Source organism: Anopheles coustani, chromosome 2 (genome assembly GCF_943734705.1).
Source record: "Anopheles coustani chromosome 2, idAnoCousDA_361_x.2, whole genome shotgun sequence".
In the NCBI taxonomy this organism is placed as follows: domain Eukaryota; kingdom Metazoa; phylum Arthropoda; class Insecta; order Diptera; family Culicidae; genus Anopheles; species Anopheles coustani.
Genome location: NC_071289.1, coordinates 91,185,524 through 91,208,996, shown reverse-complemented (window position 1 = coordinate 91,208,996; position 23,473 = coordinate 91,185,524). Strand labels below are relative to the sequence as shown.

At 45.2% G+C, this 23,473-nt stretch overlaps 1 protein-coding gene across 1 annotated transcript in view; it reads left to right on the top strand.

Annotated features, from left to right (window-relative positions):
* LOC131262052 (uncharacterized) overlaps nt 1-23,473 on the top strand; it is a 54,823-nt gene that overhangs the window by 10,239 nt on the left and 21,111 nt on the right. Inside the window, exons 2-3 of the mRNA XM_058263965.1 lie at nt 2,185-2,958; nt 14,700-16,977. Of these exons, the coding sequence (XP_058119948.1) occupies nt 2,423-2,958; nt 14,700-16,977 (2,814 nt within the window). The 5' untranslated portion in view covers nt 2,185-2,422. The remainder of the gene's footprint in view (nt 1-2,184; nt 2,959-14,699; nt 16,978-23,473) is intronic.

The window sequence follows — 23,473 nt, the reverse complement described above, 5'->3', positions numbered from 1 at the left end:
TGCTCCCGCCCGGGACCTAAGGCGATTGGAACGTTTAATTTTGGAGTGCAAAACAGGTACCCCGATCGATCTGTTCGATCGTTCAAATGATCTCCTTCGTCTGCCCGGTGGCGAGTCTCCACCAGTGTGTGTCTATGTTTGTGGAATAATGGGTAGGGCTACTTGGAGTTTGCCCACGGATCCTGCCGTCTAGGACTGATGAAGCTGTTTGCGAGCTTGCGAAATACCTTACTGACCCGAATTCGCTTCGGGGTTTACAGGTGGAAGGGCGAGCCGTTAGACATTAGGGTGGGAGACCTTAGGAGAGACCCCCGGTACCCATTTGTTGGCGTGATAAAAATACGACCATGGTTGCAGGGTTGGGTAATATTTTCCGAAAACACGCTGAAAAGGCTCCATCGCGGGCTGGAGGTGGTGGTGGGTTTCTTGCTGAGGCCGTTGCACCCTGGACTGCCCCGAGGGCCAACCGGGACAGAACCCGGCTAATGGAGTGATTAGTGAAAGTGATCGCATAAAGTTGGCACGCGCGCTGACATACGGGTCTCCTGGTCAACTTCACTCTGGTTTCGTAGGGAGTCGCCTCCGATCGAGGGTCGCCCAATAAGGGAGCGTGGAGCTCACCCTCGAACACGGCTCGGATGGTCGAGATTGCGCACGAGCTCTAGTGAATACACTGTTGGTCAAGACGACGGCTGCATGGTTTTCATTTCATCTCTCGTCCGCCACAGATTCGACGAGTCGCAGAAATGCGTTGGCTTTTTCGCTGAGAGACGTAGGTGCAGTGATCAGTCGCTGTCTATAGGCTAGCCCGTGTGAGGAGGAACGTCCAAAACGGGGTACTAGAGCGGGTGTCGGGCTTGCGATTTGCAAAAGTCAGTGCACATTGTTGTGGGTCAAGACATATCTGAGGCAACGATGGGAAACATTCAATTGCACTTTGTCCACGGCAGCGTGTATCGGATCAGAAGGTTGGTGTGGAAATTTGGTACCGAGAACATACTAGTACACCGTCAGCGGCGGTCGGCATGGACTAGCATGGGACGTTCAGAGTGCCGCTGTATGTATGTCGCTCCTATTTCTGAGAGTATGCAAACACCGGTGAATGATTGGAGCGTGATCGGGCATAATTTTTATGACCACATGGAAGCTGCCAACCGAGGACAAACTATTACTCTGTTGGTGTTAGGATTTTAGAGTGCATTAGCCTTTCTTGGAAAAGCACACGCGAGGCGTCGTAGCCCAAAACTAGGTCTTCGCTGGAGGGCAACGCATTCAATCATCACCACTTAATCGTAGTAGTAAAAAATATGAATAAATTAAAATTTCCAAAAGTCCTACATTATAAATATGACGTCTTAGCCTTGACGCTACATTTACCGTTGTAAAGTGTGCCCGCTTCATTTTCATATGCATTGAATTTCGGACCTCGGACTCCGTGATCAGTCCCGCCGGGGCGAATGGATGGGCCTCTTTTCGAACGACGCTGGGCACGTTGCGCACTACTTCTGTTTCCGGTTCGGTCGTTCTGAAATTGGTCATCTTTATTGTATGATTAGTGACGGACACGTCCTTGTCCTTCGGTACCAATTAGCGACCAAATGGGGGCGCAACCGGGTCGTACTGGAAGCCAACGATATGGATTTGATGGAGCACCACTAATTGATGACATAATCAGCGCCGCGGAGATGTTCCCCGTGTCATATTTTTCTGTTTGTTTTTTCCTTCCCTTTTTTTATCGTGGGCAGTGTGCCGTGTTTTTTTCTCTAATTCATCAAACGTTTCGTCAAATTCTGTACGAGCTGGATATCATTAATGTGTTCTTGAAGGGAATTAATTATTATCGACATTTTCTGAGTGTCACCATGTTGATTGGTCGACGTTGAAGATGGAGGATTTATTTATTAGTATGCAATTCTTAAAATCCTTTTCCTTTGATGGCAGATCAAGGTAGTCTTCAGGGGTTCTGTCGATGGATTAGGTGGATCAATTCGATATTAGCAACCGGAAGGATTTTTCACTAATTGCTCCCTACCGTTGACTTCCGGATGCGTAAAGGTGGAAGCTGACATTTTATTTGAAATCATAATCATATTTATGTGTTTTTTCTTTGTTTGTCTTGTCACCTGTCGTAACGTCTTTCCTAATTTAATCACTTGTGTTTTGCTTGTTTTGACATTTTTCCAGCCAGTACTGTCAGTGCATTGGATTGATGCGCGTTTGGTAGAGGAGAGAAACCGACTAACGGACCAAGTTGGCTCCAAGTGGCTGCACCGTCACATTTTCGTCACTGACCCCGCCGGCCCGCCTTCCTTCCCCGCGTGGCCTTCGCGCTGTTTAATATGACACATGCCTTGACGTGCGGCGAGTGTCAAAACAGCTTCCCCACCGTTCGGTTTGACGTCTGCGCCGGTGTTGCGGTACCATGCCCCACACCATGTCGTCCACCACGTGGATCGAGGAGCAGCCGGCCCGGTCACCGGTGAGGACACCGCCGGGCCCCCGGAAGCCCACCGTCAGCCGGGACACCGCGGGGTCGACGACGGATGCGTTCAGCAACATCAGCAACGGCCAGGGAAGCGTCGGCTCGGGCCGGTCGGGGGTGCGCCGGTTCGGGGACATCTTCCGGAACCGGTTGCGGATGGCGGGGGCGGCGGCGATGCGGACGTTCAACGAAAGCTTCCCCCAGGAATGCAAGATGCACTCGGACGAGGAGAGCAACGTGCAGACACCCTCACCGAAGACGGGCGGGAAGGGTAGGCGGGCTTTTGGCGAGCTGGTCGATGCGGTGCTGGTGAACGAGCGGGCAGTGGCGGGTGCGCAGAGTCGCCGGGATCGGACCTTCACCGAGCGGAGCAACACTCTGGCCGGAGTCGGTGCAGGTGGAAACGCTGGTGGCCTCCGATCGAGACGCAGTTCGACTATGTTCCGTCAGCGGACAGTACACCGGACGTCGAGTGGGTAAGCGCTTTTTCATCTTTATTTCCTTCCACGGGACGGGTCGTTTATTTAAGTAATTAAGGGTCTCGCCATTTCATGTAGGGTACTTTATCACGTAGCGAGAAAAAATAAAATGATTCAACCGGGGGAAAGGTCAGAAAAGATATTTTAATGGAGAATCCTTTACCTACCCTTTTCCTTCTGTCATGTACTTTTTCTCTCCGTCTTTGTATGCTACTAATTTTTTTTTAAATCTCTACTATTCACACCAAATTATTTCAATTAGCCCTTCGTTAGACTCGGGGTACCTGCATTCCTACCGAAGTTTTACCTCCAAGACGGCCAAGAAGGGCTTCTCCAAGCCTGCGCCTCACTGATTGGCGTCTAGGTCGAAGCCACCCGGACCTCTTGACAACGCCACATGGCGCCCGTCGGCCTCACAAGGGCTCCACGCACGCACGCACGCACGCACGATGGGCTTATTTTCGGGGTGATAAATTGTTACACGAGTGTACTTGGAAGAGTGTATTTGGCTTGGTTGAGGGTACAAAATGAAAAAAAAGGAACGATACTGGGAGGTTGGTGGGCACGATCTCTTCACGGGCCAATTAATTAATAAGCTGCCGTAGGGCATGGGTCGCAGGAAGGACCCACGGTTGGGAGGCATTTAAGCCGCCCCTTCCCCACGAGTGTTTGCGTCGTGGAGGTTAAGGACGGAAGCATGTTTGTATTTACAAAGCGTTCCATTTGGTAGCGCCCCGAACGACGAGGTCTCTTTGGTTGCAGTTCGGTTTGTTGTACGATTAATTGAATAAAAAGCCGGCCAACTGTGGGACGGGAAGAGAGCGAGCCGAGGGGGACCTTGGGTCGTACGGGGGGGTGCGGGTATACAAAACGGCTATGCGATGCCATGCTAATTCCCTGGCTTCCTAGGCACGGCCATCTGGTTTGGTCTGCCGGAGCGATGCAGGATGGATGGATGTGTATTTATGACTATAATAGGTGTGAAATTCCACGGCACGGTACGAGAATTTTGTCCATTCGCGGAAATTCACACGTACGTTGGCTTTGTTTCACTGAAAGCAGGCAGAAAGCGGGAGGGATGCTTAAAGGATCACCGTCTCTTAATGGTTTGTTTTCCATTGTGGTGACAATGGCGACGGGTTGAACTCGAAACCTTGTTTCTATTGATTTTACTTTAATGAGGAAAATTTACAATATTTCATTTTTGGTTTCATTTTGTTTAATTTTATATTTAAAATAAATTCAAATACTTTGATAGTACTATAGTCAACCTTAGCAATATGTTTCTGCACGAGTCTTGAGTATATTAATAAATTTTCCATAGCGACCGTTTTCTCCTCCGAGTAATTAAGCCTTCAAGGGCATCCACATACTTGGATGGCCAGTGGTTGGATACTTGGTCACACATTAAATACGACGCCTCACAATTAACCGATTCACCCTTCCGATGCGATGCTAAACTCCACCATCTTTCGTAGGCTCGCCCGGTTGAATATCGGTCTGCGCCGAAAGCGTGAAGATCAGCTGATGAGTCGCGCTGCACCGAGACAGTGATAGATGAGAGGAGAGAGGAAGGAGAGGGGGCGGGGGATCAAAGTTCCGCCAAAGCGAAGGCCAACTCTCATTCGGCGCCTAAATTAACTAACGGAAAGGACGGAACGGTTTGTCGGTTTGAGGAGTGGGGGAAAATCGGGTGGTGGATAGCCATCGGCCTTTTCGGTGCGAAAAATTGTCCATCCGGAGCTAGTACGTGATCCACTATCTCGGCATGCTGTAGGTATTTAAAAGATTGAAATATCCATCATTCCTTAAGCGTAAACGATCAAATATCGCGAAGATGAATGGCGCGGTTTGAGGTAGTCTTAACGAACGTTAAGCTTTTCCTCGATCTGCTGGTTCGACATTCTTCAGAGATTCCGTGTGACGTCAAATGTGGCACGGGATGCTTCGCGGTCCAATTAGTCGGATGTTGGCAATTTTAATTATGCAAAATGCAAACGAGCCGAAACGAGCGGGGCGAAGGCGATGCATGGCGGAGCTTAAATTTGCACATATTTAATTTTAACGGTTCACTATGGCACGCGCCCGCTTGTGGCGACCTGGAGTCGGCGCTGTTTAGTCATAGTTCAGGTGTGAAAGAGCATCCTAAAAGGGCCACCTTTGTGACCGATTTGCCAAACGTTACCTTAGCAAACCGCCGTCAATGTCAGTGATCGCGCTGCAGAATTTATATATTTTCTGCGAGAAGCGAGACCAAAATAGGATAATCACGATCGTGTCTGACATTCCCGACCGTATCAAGGATACGCCGCCGATCGGTTACATTGGTCAATTTTAAACGAAAACCATGACGAGTGGGCTCAAGAACTCGCGTGGCGCCATACTCGTGCTGCGATCAGCTGGCGAAGTGGAAGGTTGGAAGCTTATAAAACACCAACTTCTGAGTCAAGCATTCGATTTTGGTTCGTTCTATGCAGATCACGAGTCGGTCTATGACTCACCAGCAGTGCTCCCATTGTAAAGAATGGGTTGAAATAGCCCACGAGTGTGAAATTGAAGGTGCTTTTCTGCATGCATTTATTGCATGGTATTGGTTTGTGCTACCGAATTCCTGATCTCAAATGTAACTGATCCGGAACGTTAAGGCGTCAATGTGTTGCCTTGGTATTTGAACATAAAGATAGCTTAACACTGAAGAATGACCTAACATACTCCGTTATTAACTTAGGTTTCCTAAAGTCCATCCCATGGAATATTATAATTTAATATCTCCATTTATTTAAAACTTATTTTAAAACTGGAAAAATATGTTTACTGATTGGTTTGAAACCTATTGAAATGAAAACGAAGACTAATTTTTTTAAATCTTGCACAATTACATTAAATAACCACAATGAGCAAGAATAAATTGGAAACATAAGTAATGTTCATAAAGTGTAACTGTCTAGCAAATAAATTTAACAGATTTGGATAGTTTTATTTGATAATGTTTCAATTCATGCATGTGCTCAATGAATGGGCGTATAAGTAAATTCCATCTGCTTGTTTGAACAGCCATAAGGCATTGTACAAAGGGAGCAATTGAACACTGTGTTTTGTTGATGGTAACAGAGGGTTTTTTCCGTGCCTGCTTTTCGACAAACATTCTCCCATGTGCACTCGGTTACATCATCATACACTTCCTCCACATAATAGCACACTCCAAACGCATCTTTTGAACATCTTGGCACGTTCGGCAAGATACCGGAAAACTGTTCACCCTTCCTGCACCGTAGGAAGCGCCAGCGCCTTCCTCGGGCGGCTCGGAAATTGGTTTCTTTTGTGCAGTTGACAGGCAATCTTTCTTCCCACGGCCAAGAAGTGCACCGATGCAGCAATTGGTGCAGCCGTCGGCGAGAAAGCCTCCAAACAATTTGTAACGATTGTCACCGGCGCAACGTCGACGGAGAAGGCGAAAACGGGAGAAAATTTAAGGTTTCCCAAAAAGCGAACCAACCGTGCTGGCACAAGTATGTGTGGGGTTTGTAAATTTCTCTCCTACACAAGGAGAAACCCACAAGCGGTGGTCGTTTGTTTTTGTCGTGAAAAGACATTTTCAATGTCATCGAAAAGTTTCCCGCCCATCCTTAATGCCGTCTTTTAGCGATCGTAAATCTACTGCCGTTCGAGTCACCGATGCAGAAAATGCTTTTCCTCTGCTCTGCACACTCTGCACTGACTGGTGGAAAGGTGGAAATATCTAAATAAATGGAAATGGAGTGTATTTTCTGTCTCCGGCTTGTAAAGAAAGGCAAGGTGATCAATCTCAGTTCAAAATTGGTCTTGTTGGTTTATTAGAGATTTCTTTTAACGATAAAGTTTTGTTTGAGTATTTTGTTGAGTCTAACAAAGCACTTGTTTTGTAGTGGGAGTAACAAAACTCTGCTTTGTGTTTGCTGACATGGTTTGTATAAAATGCTCATTTGGATTTAATTATACATTTGTGATAATTTTCACTCTCTTCTTACACTTTCTCCACCGCCGGGATGTGGGTTGAAAGTTTGTTACTTTAATCGATCTATTCACCTTCTCCGTGAAGCGTGCGTATTGCGTTGGTGAAAAATAACGCAAAATAGTTGATTTTCATTCATTAGCCATCCGATCGCTGCGTAAGGATAGGATCGAATCGAATGTGGAGCAGCATCGATCAAACCGATCATGATCAGAGCGTGCTCCGACGGAGCATGGTGTCTAATGATGTTTTCACTTCACTGTTTGTACCATTCAATGATGCCATTCCGATGACCTACTCTTCGCAACCGTGAGGCGCAAGTTTCCAAGATCATCCCAAACACGTATCTGCGAACCGACGAGGGGGGGATGGCGAAAAAAAAGTGAAATGTACGTATGGTACAGGAAATATAGTTGGTTCACATCTTACCGGGGCGATCATTGGTGAAAATGCAAGTGCAGATAAAGAAACCGGCTCCACTCGACGCTCCTTGGTTGGGTTTGTGACGGTGATGTTGACCTACAAATTTTGTTGCCTTTGATCGGAGACAGTGGAAGTATCCGGATTCCCGAGTTTGATATCGATAGAAAGAAATGTTAGGAGGAAATCCAAAGTCGAGAAATGCAACCCAGAACCGGGTGGCATATCCGGAGAAACTGGAAAGCTCGGTATTGCAAGTGTTTGTTTCGTTTAAAAGCATGATCAGTGAAAGTGTATGCATTCATTATGAAAGCATTTAGTTTATTGCAATACGTAAGATTGTGAAAAGGAAAAGGAAGTGTATTTTATACTTTAAAAATAAAAAAAAACGTAATAGAATTATGAAAGATATTTATTCATAAATCAATTAAAGCGACCTTTGTTTAGTGAAATACCATACGGACCTCCCATTTTGTATGCTTCATCTCGTAGGGCTTCTAACGCTTCAAGTATCACCGTACCTTTTCCTCCGGTGGAAACCAGGCATGATCCGGAAGGTTCACTTTCCTTTTTACCGTACGTGGTTAGTATTTCAATCCCACGGCAGAAACTATTCCCGTAACGAAAATCGTCTAATGGGGTTTTAGCAGCAAACTGGAGACGAATGATGCAGTTGCTCTCTCCGCCTTTCGACATTTGTTTTTGCATTTGCTTATTTTGTTTTTACGGTGCATGTGCAAGTTGTTCCTTTTAACTCTGTCCGTTGTTACATGTTTTTCAAAATTTTGTCCTCTCGTTATAGGTTGTAAATTCCTACTTCTCTTCAGTATATGAAACCAACTCTTTCCAAAAGCATTCTACTGGGATGAAAACCGACAAAACCAGTCGTTCCTCGCGCGGATTGCTGTGAATGCAATGAGAGTGAAAATTGGAACACTGAACAAACCTTCCTCCCCCGGAGCGGAAGGAAGAAAAACCCACAATCCCGTTTTCACCATCCGGCACTTCTTGCTTCTAACCTTCATTTCCCCTTGCGCTTGCCATTTTCCACTTTCCGCGGTGGACCGGCGGTCGATGACGCGCCCCCGGTTGCCCAGCGCTTGGTCCAAGGAACGTCGCCGTGAACGACGGCAAAAGAAAGGGTTCCAGCTTCTGCTTGCTTTGGCCCGCCTGTCTTCTGCGGTGTCTAGCGTGGCGTGAAAGTGAAGGAGCTTCCAGTGCCGACTGTTGCGTGGGGCCGTTCGGTTGAGGCTCGCAAGCCAAGTGTTGTGATAGGTCGAGTGGAAAATGGCAACATATTGTATCGGTGTATCTAGGACTTCTGTGTGATTGTTTGTTGGACAGTGAAGAACGCTGTTGAATGGTATCGACTTTGAACGGTCGTTTTCTTCCACAAAACCCAACGAATCATCTGTGAGAATTCATGTACATTTGCCAACAACGGATTGTTTCACATTGTTGTGGGTGTGTAATAAAGATTTTCTTGTTTTGTGCCAATCAAAATTGTGTAGTGAGTACATGATGCACTGCATTTCACCCTAGCCGGTGGTTCTGGTTCTGTGAATATCAAAGGAAAAACCTCAACATCAAGTGCCCCGTGTTGTTGGCCTTTGGCTTACACTTCACCGAACAACCAGATCACATCGGTAGTACAACATAGGATGGAAAGTTCAGCTGCGACGGTGCCGTTGAGTTTCTTGCTCGCTTCCTAAGAAATAACGGAAAAAGCAAGCAGTAAGGACACGGAACGGTGTTTGCGTTCGGTGTTTGCGATCCCTCTTCACTGCACTACGGAAATTGCATTCTGTAAGTGAAACCGAACCGAAACGAGAAAGTATCTTGCGCCGGGAGTGAACGCGTGGAATGGAAAAAGAAAAGCGTACACCAACGGGGATGATTGAAGAGGAGAAAAAAAGAGCAAGCTCGAGCGAACCGTTTCCAAGGATGTTGCAGAGAGTGTTTGGAAGAGATATTGGTTCTTGAACTACTTCCTGTTAGGTCAAACGATGTGTGTTAGTTCGTATCTTTTTATTGTTTTAGTCCGTTTCCTTTTGGCGACCTAAAAACGATGTGACGATTAAGAAAAGCTATTCGAGAAGCAGTGATCAGAACTTCAATTCTTGCAACTTTTATGCGTTGTGGTATTTATTAGTTAAAGTTACTCAATCCAAATTTCTCGATGATCAACTTTTCAAATCGTGACCATATTTCGCCTACTTTCGTTTTTTATAGCAGAATGTTTTTGTTTTACTTGGATTTGAAAACAGAGGGTAAGACACGTAAGCTATTGATTAATACTAGCTACATCCGGAATTAACTGGCTACTTCTAATTTGCCTTGATGAAAGCATTCGTCAAACGTGTTGCGGTTGCTTAATAATTAGCAATGAATTCTTTCTTGCTATTTGGTCGTGATGAGAAAAAAAAAACAAACAATCAAACGAGACTCAATCTCCTCCAGAACTGGTCCCTCGCAGCAGGCAATGACACTCGAGTTCGGCGGCCTTGCCGGGCGACCCACCTCGCGCTCGACATCGTGCTCAGGATCGCTAGGAATGATCCTCGCCTTTCGAAAACATGTGTGTTGCGTAAGCTACACTCCGTCCACCGGTTTTGGGATCTAAAATATGCAAATCTAACGCCTCTCTCGAATCGATCGATATTATTTTATTAATACGTGTTGCTCTTTTTTCTGTGAGCCGATCGACATATCTAATAGTTTGCGGATTTCGCGGCCAACCAGGCCAGCCAGTGCGCGAGTGACCGCTGCACGATGGAGCGAAGCCGGGATAAAAATCAAAAATTCATTTTTGGATTTCAGAAAAAAGAGACATGTTTTCTTAAACTACAAGATGAAACTAAGAAATGACCCAAAAACTAGAGCCTCTGCTCTTCCAGGTTCTGAGAAACAGCCTCTCAAAGTCAAGATTTGTGAAAATATTGCGTGAAAAATTGAAAAAAATCCATCAATTTTGAAGGTCTGTAACTCCTATAATAATGGTCGGAATCGGATTCCAAGCACAGTTTTGGAAAGGTTTATTATCAAGCTTTAAAATTATTGACAGTTTAAGCTAATTGAAATTGAATGTCACAAAATATTAAGCATTGTTTCGCAAAACTCCCGGAAAATTTTTCAATTTTCTGTTTTTAACCTTATGCCATCGCTAAGGATTGCGAAAGATTGTAATATGATGCATACCCACTTATAGCCTAGAATGTTTTGTAACAATAAATGATAGTTTTTTTTGCGCATACGCGCGCATCTTTACGTTATTCTGTACTTTAGATGTGAAGCTTATAGTTTATCAGCTACTAGGCGCCTCCATCATGCCATATGCAGCATCATGTGTGGTAAGAAATATGAATTCTCATTCAATGCATTCAAATTTGAAATTCTCATTCAATGAAAAATGTGAAGCAGGGTAGTGATTGAACATCACATAAAAGGGGAAAGACAAGCCAAGTCACTGGCAAAGAATGAAACTTGGTTTGGTTTGCTTTGAATGTATCAGGTCGCTTTTACTTGTTCTACAGCTCACAAACCCATTTTTTTATACCCAAAATTCCTCGGAATAATGTACCCTACACTAAAATAATAAATAATAATAAATGTACCCTACACTAACACTTTGTTCTGTTTGTACCCTTACCTGTAAAAGCCGTGAATTTTGGGTAGATATACCTGTCACTCTTTTTCTACCCTAATGGTAAAACGCCGCTAATTGTGGGTGGATAACTCATAGAAGTGAACACAAATATTTGATAATATTTGCTTTTGAAAACAATATACCCTAACCATACAGTAACAGCTAAGGTAGATGTTAAAATTTTGACCTTCGAACGGCATACCATAGCGGTATGCATTTGAAAAGATACATATATAACATACGTTCGTTTATAAAAACATCATTCAAGCTTTACCTTGAACAGCATAAACACCAATTGTCAGAAAGCTCCTTGGAGAACGAACAACGTTTTTTTAGTTTTCAAGTAAATAATCTATCTGAGATTGATTTAATAATTTCACGATGGGTTCCTTTATAATCAATGATATCATAAACGTTTTGAAAAACAATGCTTCTTGCAAGGAAAACATTGGGTATGCTTTACAGTTCATTGAAAGTAAAGTAAGCATCAAACCGTGTGATAAATTGAAAGTGACTAATAAGTTGATGATACTGGAAAAAAGTTTCAAGGCTAGATTGAAGAAATGTGCTAGAAACTCGAAGAATTTTCAAAAGGATTCGAAAATCTGGTTGAACAAACCATTTGACATTAGTGCCTATACGGAAAACAAAAGTCGTGGACGGCCAAAAAAAGAGTTTAATGATCTCTGCGTGAGGAATAAACGTCGAAGTGTGGCCAAAGAGACAGATATCAACGGCAATCTCGAAAAGGAATTATACTCAGTGAGGTTGTTAGCTTTTAAAGAAAAGCAGTTAAGGCTGATGAGTATGATAGACATGTTTTTGAAAAATCCTTCAAGTGTTATGCCAATGACAACCAAAAGTGATGTTTTAGTATCTGCCGAAGAAGCGTTGGCATGTTTTATAGACAATAGTTTCTCAAAATCCCAGTATAATGATTTGCATAAAGTATCAAAAAAAGTTTTTCCGTCATATTACCAAATCAACAAACTTAAAAAAACCTGCGCACCAAGTGAAGATTTTATTTCTATTAGTGAAACAAAAGCTGAAGTTAATCTACAAGAGTTGGTTAATCACACTGCGTGTAGAATAATTGAAATACAAAAGGCAGAAATCTTGCGACACCTTTCATCTTCTTTGTGTGATTCACTAAGCGTCGTATTATTGTGCTCGTGGGGCATTGACGGATCTAGTGGACGCAGCATTTACAATCAACCGCTTCATGGTTCCGGAGAAAATACTGCATCAGACAGTGATTTATTAGTATCGGCATTAACGCCTATCCGTCTTTCGTTCATCAGTGACGATTCAGATATCATCTGGATAAACTTGATGCCTCAAAGTGTTAGGTTTTGCAGGCCAATTGTGATCGAGTTTGCGAAAGAGTCAAAAGAAAAAGTTTTACAAACAGTAGACGAAATCAAAAGCCAAATAACCAGGTTAGTTCCTTATACAATTCAGCTAAATGAAACAAGTAATGTGACGGTAAACTATTCATTTTACATGAGTTTAATTGATGGAAAAATTTTGGCATATTTAACCGACACTCTATCTATGCAAACATGTTGTATATGTGGTGCAAAACCAACCGAAATGAACAGTGTAGAGCACTTAGAAAATGGATTTATTCCAACTTCTGAGAATTTATCTTATGGAATATCTCCACTGCACTGTTGGATCAGATTTTTCGAATGCTTGCTTCACATTTCGTACAGAATTGAATTTAAAAAATGGAAGGTTACTAAAAATTTTAAAAGCATGTACAATGATCGAAAAAAAATTGTATTGGAAAAGATGTACAAGGAATTTGGTGTAAAAGTAGATGAACCAAGGCAAATGGGTGGAAATAGTACGACGGGAAATGTTTGTCGTCGGGCTTTTTCAAACATAGAAAAATTGAGCGATATTTTGCAAATAGAAACAGAACTCATAGAAAGGTTTCGAAATATTTTAATAGCCATCAACTGTTCACAGCCTTTAAATCCAAAAACTATTAGTCTATATTGCAAAGATACATACAAGTTTTACATACATTTTGTACAATTGGTACAAAATGCCTTCCACTGTCCATAAAGTTCTTGCGCATGTAGGTGAAATCATTGTAAATGCCCCAGCTCCATTGGGATCCTTAGGAGAGGAAGCAGCAGAAGGTAGAAATAAAATATACAGAAGGGATAGAAGAGAACACGCCCGTAAAATGTCACGAGAATTCAATATTAAAGACATTTTTATGAGAGCATTACAATCATCCGATCCATACATTTCAACAATATCTCTGGCTAAATCGTTGAAAAATAAAAAACAAATTCCATACCCAGACGCAGTAAAAACATTCTTCGTAGATTACAGCTCCTCAAATAGTAACAGTCCCTTGCCAATTCAAACCCAAGAAGATGATGGTACAAGTTCAGAATATTCAGATAGTAGCTCTTCGTTAGGAGACGTTATGTCCGCGTTAGATGCTTTGAATATCAATTATATTCCAGATGACAATATTTTGAATGGAAGTTTGTAGTAAATTTAGTTTGTTTTATATCAAACTTTAAAAAATCTTTAAGTTAGTATAAAAAAAAAAATTAAAAAATAATGCACCCATAGAAAATTCCAAAAATATGAGGTTTTTGCAGCGCCACCTGGCGGGATTGTCCCGAAACATCATAATTTCGTGTAATATAATAGTATTACACGATATTACAATGAAAAAATTGCAAAACATTTGATTCTGAATTTTATCCCGGCAATTTGCTCTTTTCGCTCCATAGTGCGCTGGTCGTACTTTCACTGACTAAAGTCTAATGAGCATTGGTTTTGCTTCCTTTTTTTCTTCTTCTTGAAATCCCCCAACTAAAAGTTGTTCAGTGGAAGTGGTCCGTGTGGCCTCAGTAACTTACACATACAAGATAAGTCGTTTCTAAGATTAGTCGTTCGAGCACCTCGGAAAAGTGTATCTCCTCCAATTCCCTCCCCGTCCCCGTCAGGTTTAGGTTCATTGACTGGACCTTCTCTCCACGCTGGTAACTGGAGGGACTAGGGCGACCGCGGCGCGAAATGGTGTCACTGCAGCCGTTGGGTGGTTTTCCTTTCCCTCCCCGCTACGCGGGTGCATCTCGTTGCAGGCAGTTTCCACCCTCCAAACCGGTACCGGACGTCGCACCGCGATTGCTTTCCTGCAACCAGTTTTTCTCCGTTCCCATCGCTATCGGATACTTGTTTTCTAGCAACTTCTGCGGTTTGACGGGAGTTGTGGTGTAGCGTACTTAAAATAACTCGAACTCAAAGTTTGATGATTTGTGGGACGATACTTTTGGATTATTACATTGCTGTGTGGGTTTAACATTTATTGTCAGTGAGACAGACCTCTGATGATGATGATGAGTCCCACCTCTTACCCCAACACAGGTTTGAGAATGGCGGAGTTATCATAAGATATTTGTAAGCAATATCCAAGGCAAATCACGAAGTGGTGGGATCAAAGTGACCCTTCACGAAAAAGACCAGTCAGCTCTCTTTTCCTTGCGTACAGCGATTAGCACAACTTCCAGAAGATAGAAATCGTGGAACCACTCTCCGGAGTGCGCGACCAAAAAATAGATATAGGCTGATAGATATAAGTTCATCTCATAATCGCTGGTTCACGAGAGAATTTTATTTAAAAATCTTAATTTCTTCTCTTCCCTCCAGTGTGAACAAGAGTACTGTTGTTGAGGACGGAGCAGCTGCCAAAGACGGCACCGAGTACGGTGGACACCAGCAGCAGCCGCGGAACGAGGACGTGCAGTGCAAACCGGACGATGCGGCCCCGACGGAGTCCCGCGTGGCAACCGACTTCCATCGCCCGGCTCAGTCCGTGCCCGTGGCCATGCTTCGCGGCGAGAAGTCGCTTCCCAGTGGTGGACCGGATGCGGTGGATGAGGTCGTCGTGGGGAAGCCGCCGAGCCGTGAACGCGTAAACTCTACCTCACACTACTCGACCGAGAAGAGCGGCTCGTCGGGGTACTACAGCACGAACCTCTACTCGACCGGTGGTTCCCTGGTGGACGAGCACATCTACTGCGAACCGATTGACCGTTGTCCGCGCACGCAGGCTCTCGACGTGGGCAAGGATCGCCAAGGGCTGCCTGCGTTGAAGAGACAGCCGCCGGTGGTCGGAAGTGAGGAGTCCGCGAGTGTGGCTCCAGCGAACTGTGATAGGAAGCGACGGGGTAAGAACGACCAGGAGCTGTCGGAGTTGCAGCGCAACGTGCGGGGCTTGGAGCAGTACTACTATCCCTCCTCGCTAGCGTCTCCTGCAGCTCCGGTGCAGATTAGTGTCCTCCGTGCGACTGTAGTGCAGCAGCAGCAGCAGTCACTTGGTGTGTCCGGAGTCCAAGAGTGTGGTGCGCAGGACCAGTCCTGCACAGAAGCTGGTCAACTGCAACCGGTGGAAGACCCTCCGGACCCATCGGAGCAACCCTTGTCCGTCATCATGGAGGGGATTGATGGGCAGATTCCGCGACCCATTTGGCCGCTCGATACCGACGACTCACTGATGGACATCAACCTAGAATCGTTCCGGATGGCGAACCACAGCAGTCAGAATTTGATCGGTTTCGAAAGCCCCTCGCTTTCGTCACTCACGGACAACGAGCAGTATGCGCATGGGGCGAACGGTGCCGCAGGTGAAGTCGCCCAAGGTCCCGGGGAACAGGGGCACGTTCGGAAGAAGTCACAGTACGAGGAATATCTCGAGTTCCACAACACACGCAACATTCTCGAGCAGATTCGGGGCAAGCTCAACACTCTGCTCGAGCAGCGTAACGCTGAACAGCAGGATCAACCGTCGCAGCGAGTGCCGAGCTCGGGGAATCCGTTTGCAAACTCCACGCTTGTCGGGCCGCCGGCAAGTGGCGAGACGGAGCTGGAGAAGAATATCGCCATCCTGAAGGCGGACCTCGACGGGTACTTGCGCACGATGAACCAGAAGAACGAGAACGAAATCAAGCGCTTCTGCCGGGGTATGTCGCGGGAACCGAAGGTGGTCGCGGTGCAGAATGCGGTGGAGCAGCGTAACCGATCTCGATCCGGCTCAATCATGAGTCTCGAGCACGACTACGAACTGCTGGATCGTTCGGGAGGTGCCGCCGGTTTGCCGTATGGAAGTATAGTGTCCGTAGGGTCGGAATCCCAACTACCTTACTATCAGGTCATGCCACCGATGGAAGGCGAAGGGCCGAGGCACTACCCTAGCGGTCGCCCTCCGGCAGCACTACCCACGGCGGCCGCCCTCGTGCTCAACCGTCGCAGTCCACCGAACCCGTTCGCGCAGGAAGTGCGCAGCTGTCAGCTGTTCCAGCACGGACCGGCGTCTACGTCGTTGGCCGGGTCGCATTCGTTGTGCTGCCAGCAGCGCTACCTCAACAGTGACGAAATTCGTATCTGCAGCCGGTACGGGGGTTGCGACCGGGCGGGCGGGGGCCATGCGAATGTCGCCATCGATATGCCGGAAGACGGCGAGGATAACGACTCCGACGACGACGAGAGTTTCGTCGGGGTATCGGCCGGTCGGGGAAGTGTCAGTATTGGAATGCCACCGATGGACGCGGGATCGTCCGCGGATGGCGGTGATGTGAGACGTGGCAGTCGTGTGAAAATCAAATCTGATGCCAGTAGTGACGGTGATGGTGGGAAGGGTGGCGACAGTGCCAGTGATAGTAGTGCGGGGCGGGCCGCTATGGCGCACTGTGATTTCAGCCAGCTGCAGCGCAACATCACGCTCGAGCGCATCATCCTGATGGAGAGCCTCGGGAAGGGGCGCACGGGGCAGTTCGGCGACAAGGAGAAGATGCTGCTCGAGTGGCACCAGAACAAGCCGAGCTGCTGGGAGCTGTACTACGGTGCGAACCGCGAGGAGCAGAAGCCCCACCAGACGCTCATCCGGAAGATGAAGCTCGGGCGCAAGAACACGGTTTGCATTTCTTACGTAAGTAACGTTTATCCACATTTTAGAAGTTCACGAAAACTTAAACAGCATAAGTAACCACAAGAAGTTAATTCTTATATCTCTTGTACAATCTGGTGCGCAAAGATTTTATAAAAACTAGTTTTAAACGTCAATATCAACAAAAAATGCGCAACTCCTGATTCATGGAAATACTAGCTGCAAAGCCGTAGATATAAATTTCGTCATCCAAGTCCACGGCCAAGGTTAAGGCCGACGCTGGCAAGTTTGATTGTGTGTGCCGTTGTGGGACGATAGGGGATTTATTTTTACTTTTTTTTGCGTCTTTTTCAAAACATCTACATTTCGGTGTCATTTTTGGAAGAAGACATTTTTCTTTGGTCCACCCCATGGTCACGATGTTGAGCGTGCGATAATGGATTGAATGTTTTATTTTCTCAACTTTAGTTCGTTTGGAGTGGTGTAAGGTGTTGGGATTAACTAACCCAATTAATGAAAAGATTTATTTAATATTTGTTTGAGATTTTAAACATCCAAGACAAGTTAGTTGGTTTCTCAAGTATTTGGATGTGGTTTTGGTTTGTTTCAAATTTCCTTAAATTTGATACTCAATAATTTACACATTTTATTAGCAATGATGTTAGCATATCCTGAAAAGGAAATTTTGTGTAAACTGCTAACTTGAAACGGTGACTGAATTAATTTTCCGTGCACACTACATTGCACATCATTTACCTTTTTCGAGCAAACAATAATTCACCGCAAAATTCTGTCGTTCGATTTCTCGATCTATTGACGGATCGCGTGTGTGGGTGGGGTTTGGTGCTTGGCGGGATGTTTGTAAATCGTTCGGATTCCCTGTTTTCAACTCGTCAAACATTTGTCAATAGCCCCAACCGTGCGGTCCACCGATGATGTTCCACGACTTACCGCGGTGACTTCCGTGTCAACACAAATTCGTCATTCGAAGCGGTTTTGGAGTGTCCAGTTTTTTTTTTGTTTTCTAGATGGTTTTCACAAGGTTCACGTTGGGTTGCTGATGTACGACATTCGATATTGTTCGTCTGTAGCAACCGGAGTGGCGCAAACGGCCAACCCCGCGTGGGTTAGTTTGGGTACGGTTCGGTGTTTGGCGATGGACGTTCCGTTGTTCCCCGACAAATGGTCACTCGATGGTGTTTAACTTTGGAATTCGTGTGTTTATTCGTTTGCTGGACTGCCGGAATGATAACGGCGCATTCGAACTGAACGGTTGTCCGTATAAATATATCTCCCATTTAATATCCTCCGCCATTTTGTGTACGTATTGGGCACTTTAATGAGAGTCAAAGTTAAAATATTTTCCAGTCCCGTGCCAATAAATAATATGCACAGCTTCCACTAAACAACCCAACAACAACTCGATACACAAATCCCAGAATCGGACGCCAGCATTCAGCCGTTAATTATAATAAGCCTGAAAGGTACGGCCCAGATCGGCCGACGGAAAATGGGCCAGCTCTCCTTCACCATGGCCGAGATGAGCGAAACCTTGCGCCATGGGTTGAACCCATGATTTAATACCGAACCGCTTCCTGCTCCCTGCCCGGGACGCACTCCAGCCAACGAACATCGCATCACTTCTCAAGGCGACGCTTTTCGTCAAGTACAACCACCAAGTTCCGGTGTGGTCGCGAAAGGGGTGTTTTTACTACACAAAGTACGCTACCCCATAAATCATACTCAAACCGAAACCATTCCGCTTTCCCTTTGCTTCCCGAACCCGACCATTCGAGTTTGGAGGGGTTCTCGGGTTGGAAAAGCTGACATTATGACGTCGCTGTCCATCATGTGGAGCGCGCTGGAGTACGTCCCACGCGAAAAGTATATCACAAATCTTGCGAATGCCGTCACTGGTCATGTTTGGCGCGCTGCGTACAATTTTCAGAAGCCGATTTCCGTAATTTACGGTCATAAACTTTGACTCACTTTCCTTCACAAACATTCCGCCCTAAATGGAATGAGGGCGTTGTTGTGGGCGGAAATGGGTAACCTTTTTGAACTGCAAAACTCTTCTCATCCTCTTTTGGTAGTATTTATGTCCACCCAGACCGTATCGAATTATCAAAGATGGAGTATATCCTCTAGCTTCGACATTTCGTAAGCACAGCACTGGAAAAGGAAAGCCTTTAAAAGTCTTCCGTTGTCGATTTGAAACTTTTGAGATCCTGTGGATAAATTTAGAACTTCTCGACAGCGGTAAGAAAGGTAAGAGGAAGCTGGGTTCACCTGCTCATCGGTAAAGTCTTGGTTTTGATGGATGTTTCCGGAAAGGTGGTTTTGTGGTTGTACCGAAGATTTTCCCGGAAGCACATCTCCTTGCTCACCCCCGACATCGACAGCATCAGAACGCTTTGTCGCTCGTTACCAGCCTCGGAAGGACGACGATCTCATTTTACCATCGTTCCGATATGATTAGACATAAAATCAATACACGTACTATCAGTTTGGCTCCTGCTCTGCTCTCGATGATGTTGATGAAACGGTCGTATTTCACTGCGAAAACCAAATGAGCACGGTTCGGTACGGGGACGAAGTAATCAGGAATTACCAAACTGTGACCGGATAATCGTCTCTTCAGCGCGACGCCCGATACGCAGTAGGCGAATAGTTTGTGCAAAACGCACGTTTGGCGGTAATTGCACCGTGTTCTTTATGGTAATTGGTTTTGCGCCTTCGCATGATCGAAAGTCCATAATGAATCCCTGCTGATTAAAGTACAGTATATTCACCGTGTTCTGGACTATAGTCTTTAATCTGGTTTAAGTCTAGTTTAATAGTTTTGTTTCTCGTTTGAGTGTGTTGTTTTTGGCATTTCAATTCCGTGCACTACTGTTTCAATTATTATTGAAGAATTATTGCACCGATTTCCTTCTTATGTGTCCAAATCAACATCAAGGGAATGATTCCTTCTTCCAATTATCTCAATTTAAATCCAGCGACTTCTGTTTACTACTGTTTGCATTCCTTGTGCTGCATGTTGCCAATAAGCTTCGCTGAAATGAATGCCGAGTGTTCATAAGGTCATAATCAATTAGGGTTTCGATGTCAAACGATGATCGTTATTAGTCAGGATAAAAATGTCATGTCGGATCATGAATGGGTGGTCTTTTTTTTGTCCTTTAACAATTCTGGGTGCAAAAAAGGTTGTTGGTTTTCTGGTTTTACTTTCGCGTTGCATTAAAACCGAATTAAGCTGTTGTTGTCTTAAAGGGGAGAGTTCAAGTAAATGGTATACTTGTGACACCATTATTTCTGAAAATGATTGTTTCAAAATCATTTGCAAAGCGTTGAAGTAAACAATTTGTTTTCAACATACTTCTTTCTTTTTCTGTTAATAACTATGGCAATACCGAAATGAATTAAGTTATGAATTTTTCAACTGTTTTTCCATTATCAAAGCAAATGTGACTGCACAGTAGCGATGTTGGGGAATATTTATAAACTATTGCTTTTTTTCCAATTCTTCTACCCTCCTCACGAACGCTCTCTCCTTTAACTTCTTATCTCTTCACCTGCACATCATTGCAGCTTCTTCCATTAGGCGAAAGGCGATTTAAGGCGAGGCGGAGCGAAATTACAAGTGTTATTATAATTGCTCACCCATCGCCATGTCTGGCCGGGTGGAAGGAGTCGGTGTGGCGTACTACTCACTGACCTACTCCGCGGCCGGCAAAATGGTCGCTGCGGGTTTGTCGGCCGAAAAATTCGGTGATCGATTGACCTGTGCCGAAAAACTCATTTCCAAGGTTGCGCCTGTAGTGCGTTCGCGTGCGTTGTCTGTTGTTGCTGCTGTTGTTGTTGTTGTTGCTGGCGCGGTTAATTGAGTGGGTTGAGGTGGGTGGTATTTCTATCCCCTTTCCCAAACTCCTCCCTCCGAGCCCGCCGGTTTGGCACACACTTGCCAACTTCTTCATTTTATTTTTACCCAGCACCGGTGCGGTTGTTGTGTGTTGCTGTTGTTGTTTGCTGGTGGTAATTATGCGCGCTCGCCCTATGCTCCAGGTGCGGTGTTTTTGATGGTATTGGCGCAGATTGGCGCGCCAGTGTTTTGCTTATTTGCCGGCAGTGAAATATGCAAATCACGATGCGATCGCGAGAAGCGAGAGTTCGCGCATAAGGGTGTAGGTAGCGATTATGAGGTGAACAACATCATTGGCGATGTTCGACAGTCGTTGCCGCCGGAGAAGGGACTCGAAATCAATCAAACAACATGAAGGGAGTAGAATTGGGGTTGGCATATCGTTTTTTTGAGGGATTATCCTTTGTTAGGTGTGCTGTTGTGGGTGTGGCTTCACCAGGTAGTGATTTGCATGAAATTGAATGGAAACTACAGGGGCGTATGTTTAGCATGAACATATTTGCCTTGTCTTTGCATCAGAGAGTAAGTCAACTTACACCCAAAATATTCCAAACCAAAAATAGTTCAACTGAACTACACATTATTAATGTCGTCAACGTACTGCACCAACCTAATGAAACCCCAGTCAATGTCATCACGTACCAATCACTAAATGGATGAACACAACATTGCCTCCAATTCGAGGGGACCGTTTCAAATTTGTATGTTCGAAATCTTGTCAAATTATTATTATTATTACCTTCGCATTGGAGGCGAGTACGGCTGACCGTGGGCATGTGTCGGGCACACCGAATTTAGTTGCGTCGACACGTACGCCAGCGGTGCAATGTAATTTGGCGCTGGTTCGTCTGTCAAGTGCTTTGTAGACATGGGAGGGGATTACGTGGTGACATGTTCATGGAATGCCAAGAAAAGATGACCTCCCCCCGTCGGTGCACTTAACGATTTACGGCGGATCCCAGATAGTGTTGCGCCTCCGGCGAGGCGTACTGCAGTTTGGAGATGTGTCTGTGGGATGCCTCTAGCAATGAGACACGCAAGCTGTTGCTGGTCAGTTTTTTCTGAAGAGAGTGTTTGATGAAAAACAAACCACCGCTTCTTGTGTGATAATTTAAGGGTTTCTCTTCACACTGTGCCGTTTTGTTAAGCTGAGTATAATGTTGATGGAGGATCTTCTTAATTTCTTTTAGAGTTTTAACACACAACCCAAACACTTTCAAAGCCCTATAATTTTATCAATGTACTCTTGAAAATTTTTTACTACGTTAGAGACGTTGGTCGCACGAATAAATTTCATAATTAAAGTGTTCAATAGATAGTTTATGGTTTGTATTGCCATGTTTTGTGAAAATCCAATGATCATACACAGTGATTCTTCTGCAATCACGCTGTCCAAACATGTCCCGGCTAGCTGCAAACATTTGATCTGTGCTATATACACTTACACCTGCTCCCGGTGAGGACAATATGTTCGCTGCTGCAACCTGCTGAGTTGCTACGTGTTGTCGCGTGGCGTTACCGCACGGTGCGATGCCAATTAGCGGGTCCCAACAGCTGGGCTCGCACTTGTACGCCACGAAATTGAACTTCAACCCTCCTGAGCCTTACATCACAACCGGCATCACCCTCCAGCGGGAGGCGACACTGTTGATCCAAACCATCATGCAACCGCGAGCACAACCGGTGACCTAAAGAAAAAAGGGCTGAGAAAATGTATATTTAACTGTTGATTTTATTTAGTTTGGTATATGCTATTTGTTTCATCCGGCGTGGTCAACGCAACGGGAATACGGAAGATGGACCTCACTTTGTTCGTGGGAGGGGTGTTGTGTCTCTTGAGACAACTTGATTATCTTGATTCGGTCGTTCAATACAATATTCAAATTTCTGTACAATAATTAGATGAAAATACTTTGCTGTGAGTACTTCACATAAGTTCGTCCAGTGAACAATCTCCATTATCTTACAAGACGGTTGCCCCATGGTCACCGAACGGAGACGTTTTTGAAGCTTTCTTTTTCACCACCACAACCCATTGTTTTCCGAGCGGCCACATTGGACACGGGGAATCAACACGGCCGGCATATCGTCACGTTTGCGTTTGTGCTCCCGAGAAGCTCACCAAGAAAACACGCTGAGGGCGTCGTGAAGACGATGGAGCATTTTGTCGCGTGTCAGGTGACAAGGTGAAAAAATGTGTACAATAAAAGCAGATTCGTTTTACATGTATTTTCTTGCATATCATCAAACGGCAGAGCAATACCTGTCCCGAGGTCCGCACCTCGGTTACATTTACGAACACACGCATCGCGGTTTGGTCAAACGAAGTTAAGCGATGGAGTAATATGAATGGAAAAAAGGCAAGGAAAAACGAGCATTGGAAGGCATGAAACATGCACATCACCAATAATAAACGTTGGCGGCGGCGATGATGATGATGATGATGATGATGTTTTATTAATTCGGTCAAAGTCAAATAAATACACGTACCAAAGCGCAAAGTAAGTCGTCGACGTCGTCGTGCTTATGCTCTCCTCGATGCGGAGCTTCGTTTTGGTGGTCAGCTGTGGTCGAGGAGGAGTCGGAGCACCCACGGGTACACGGGCGGAAAAGTGC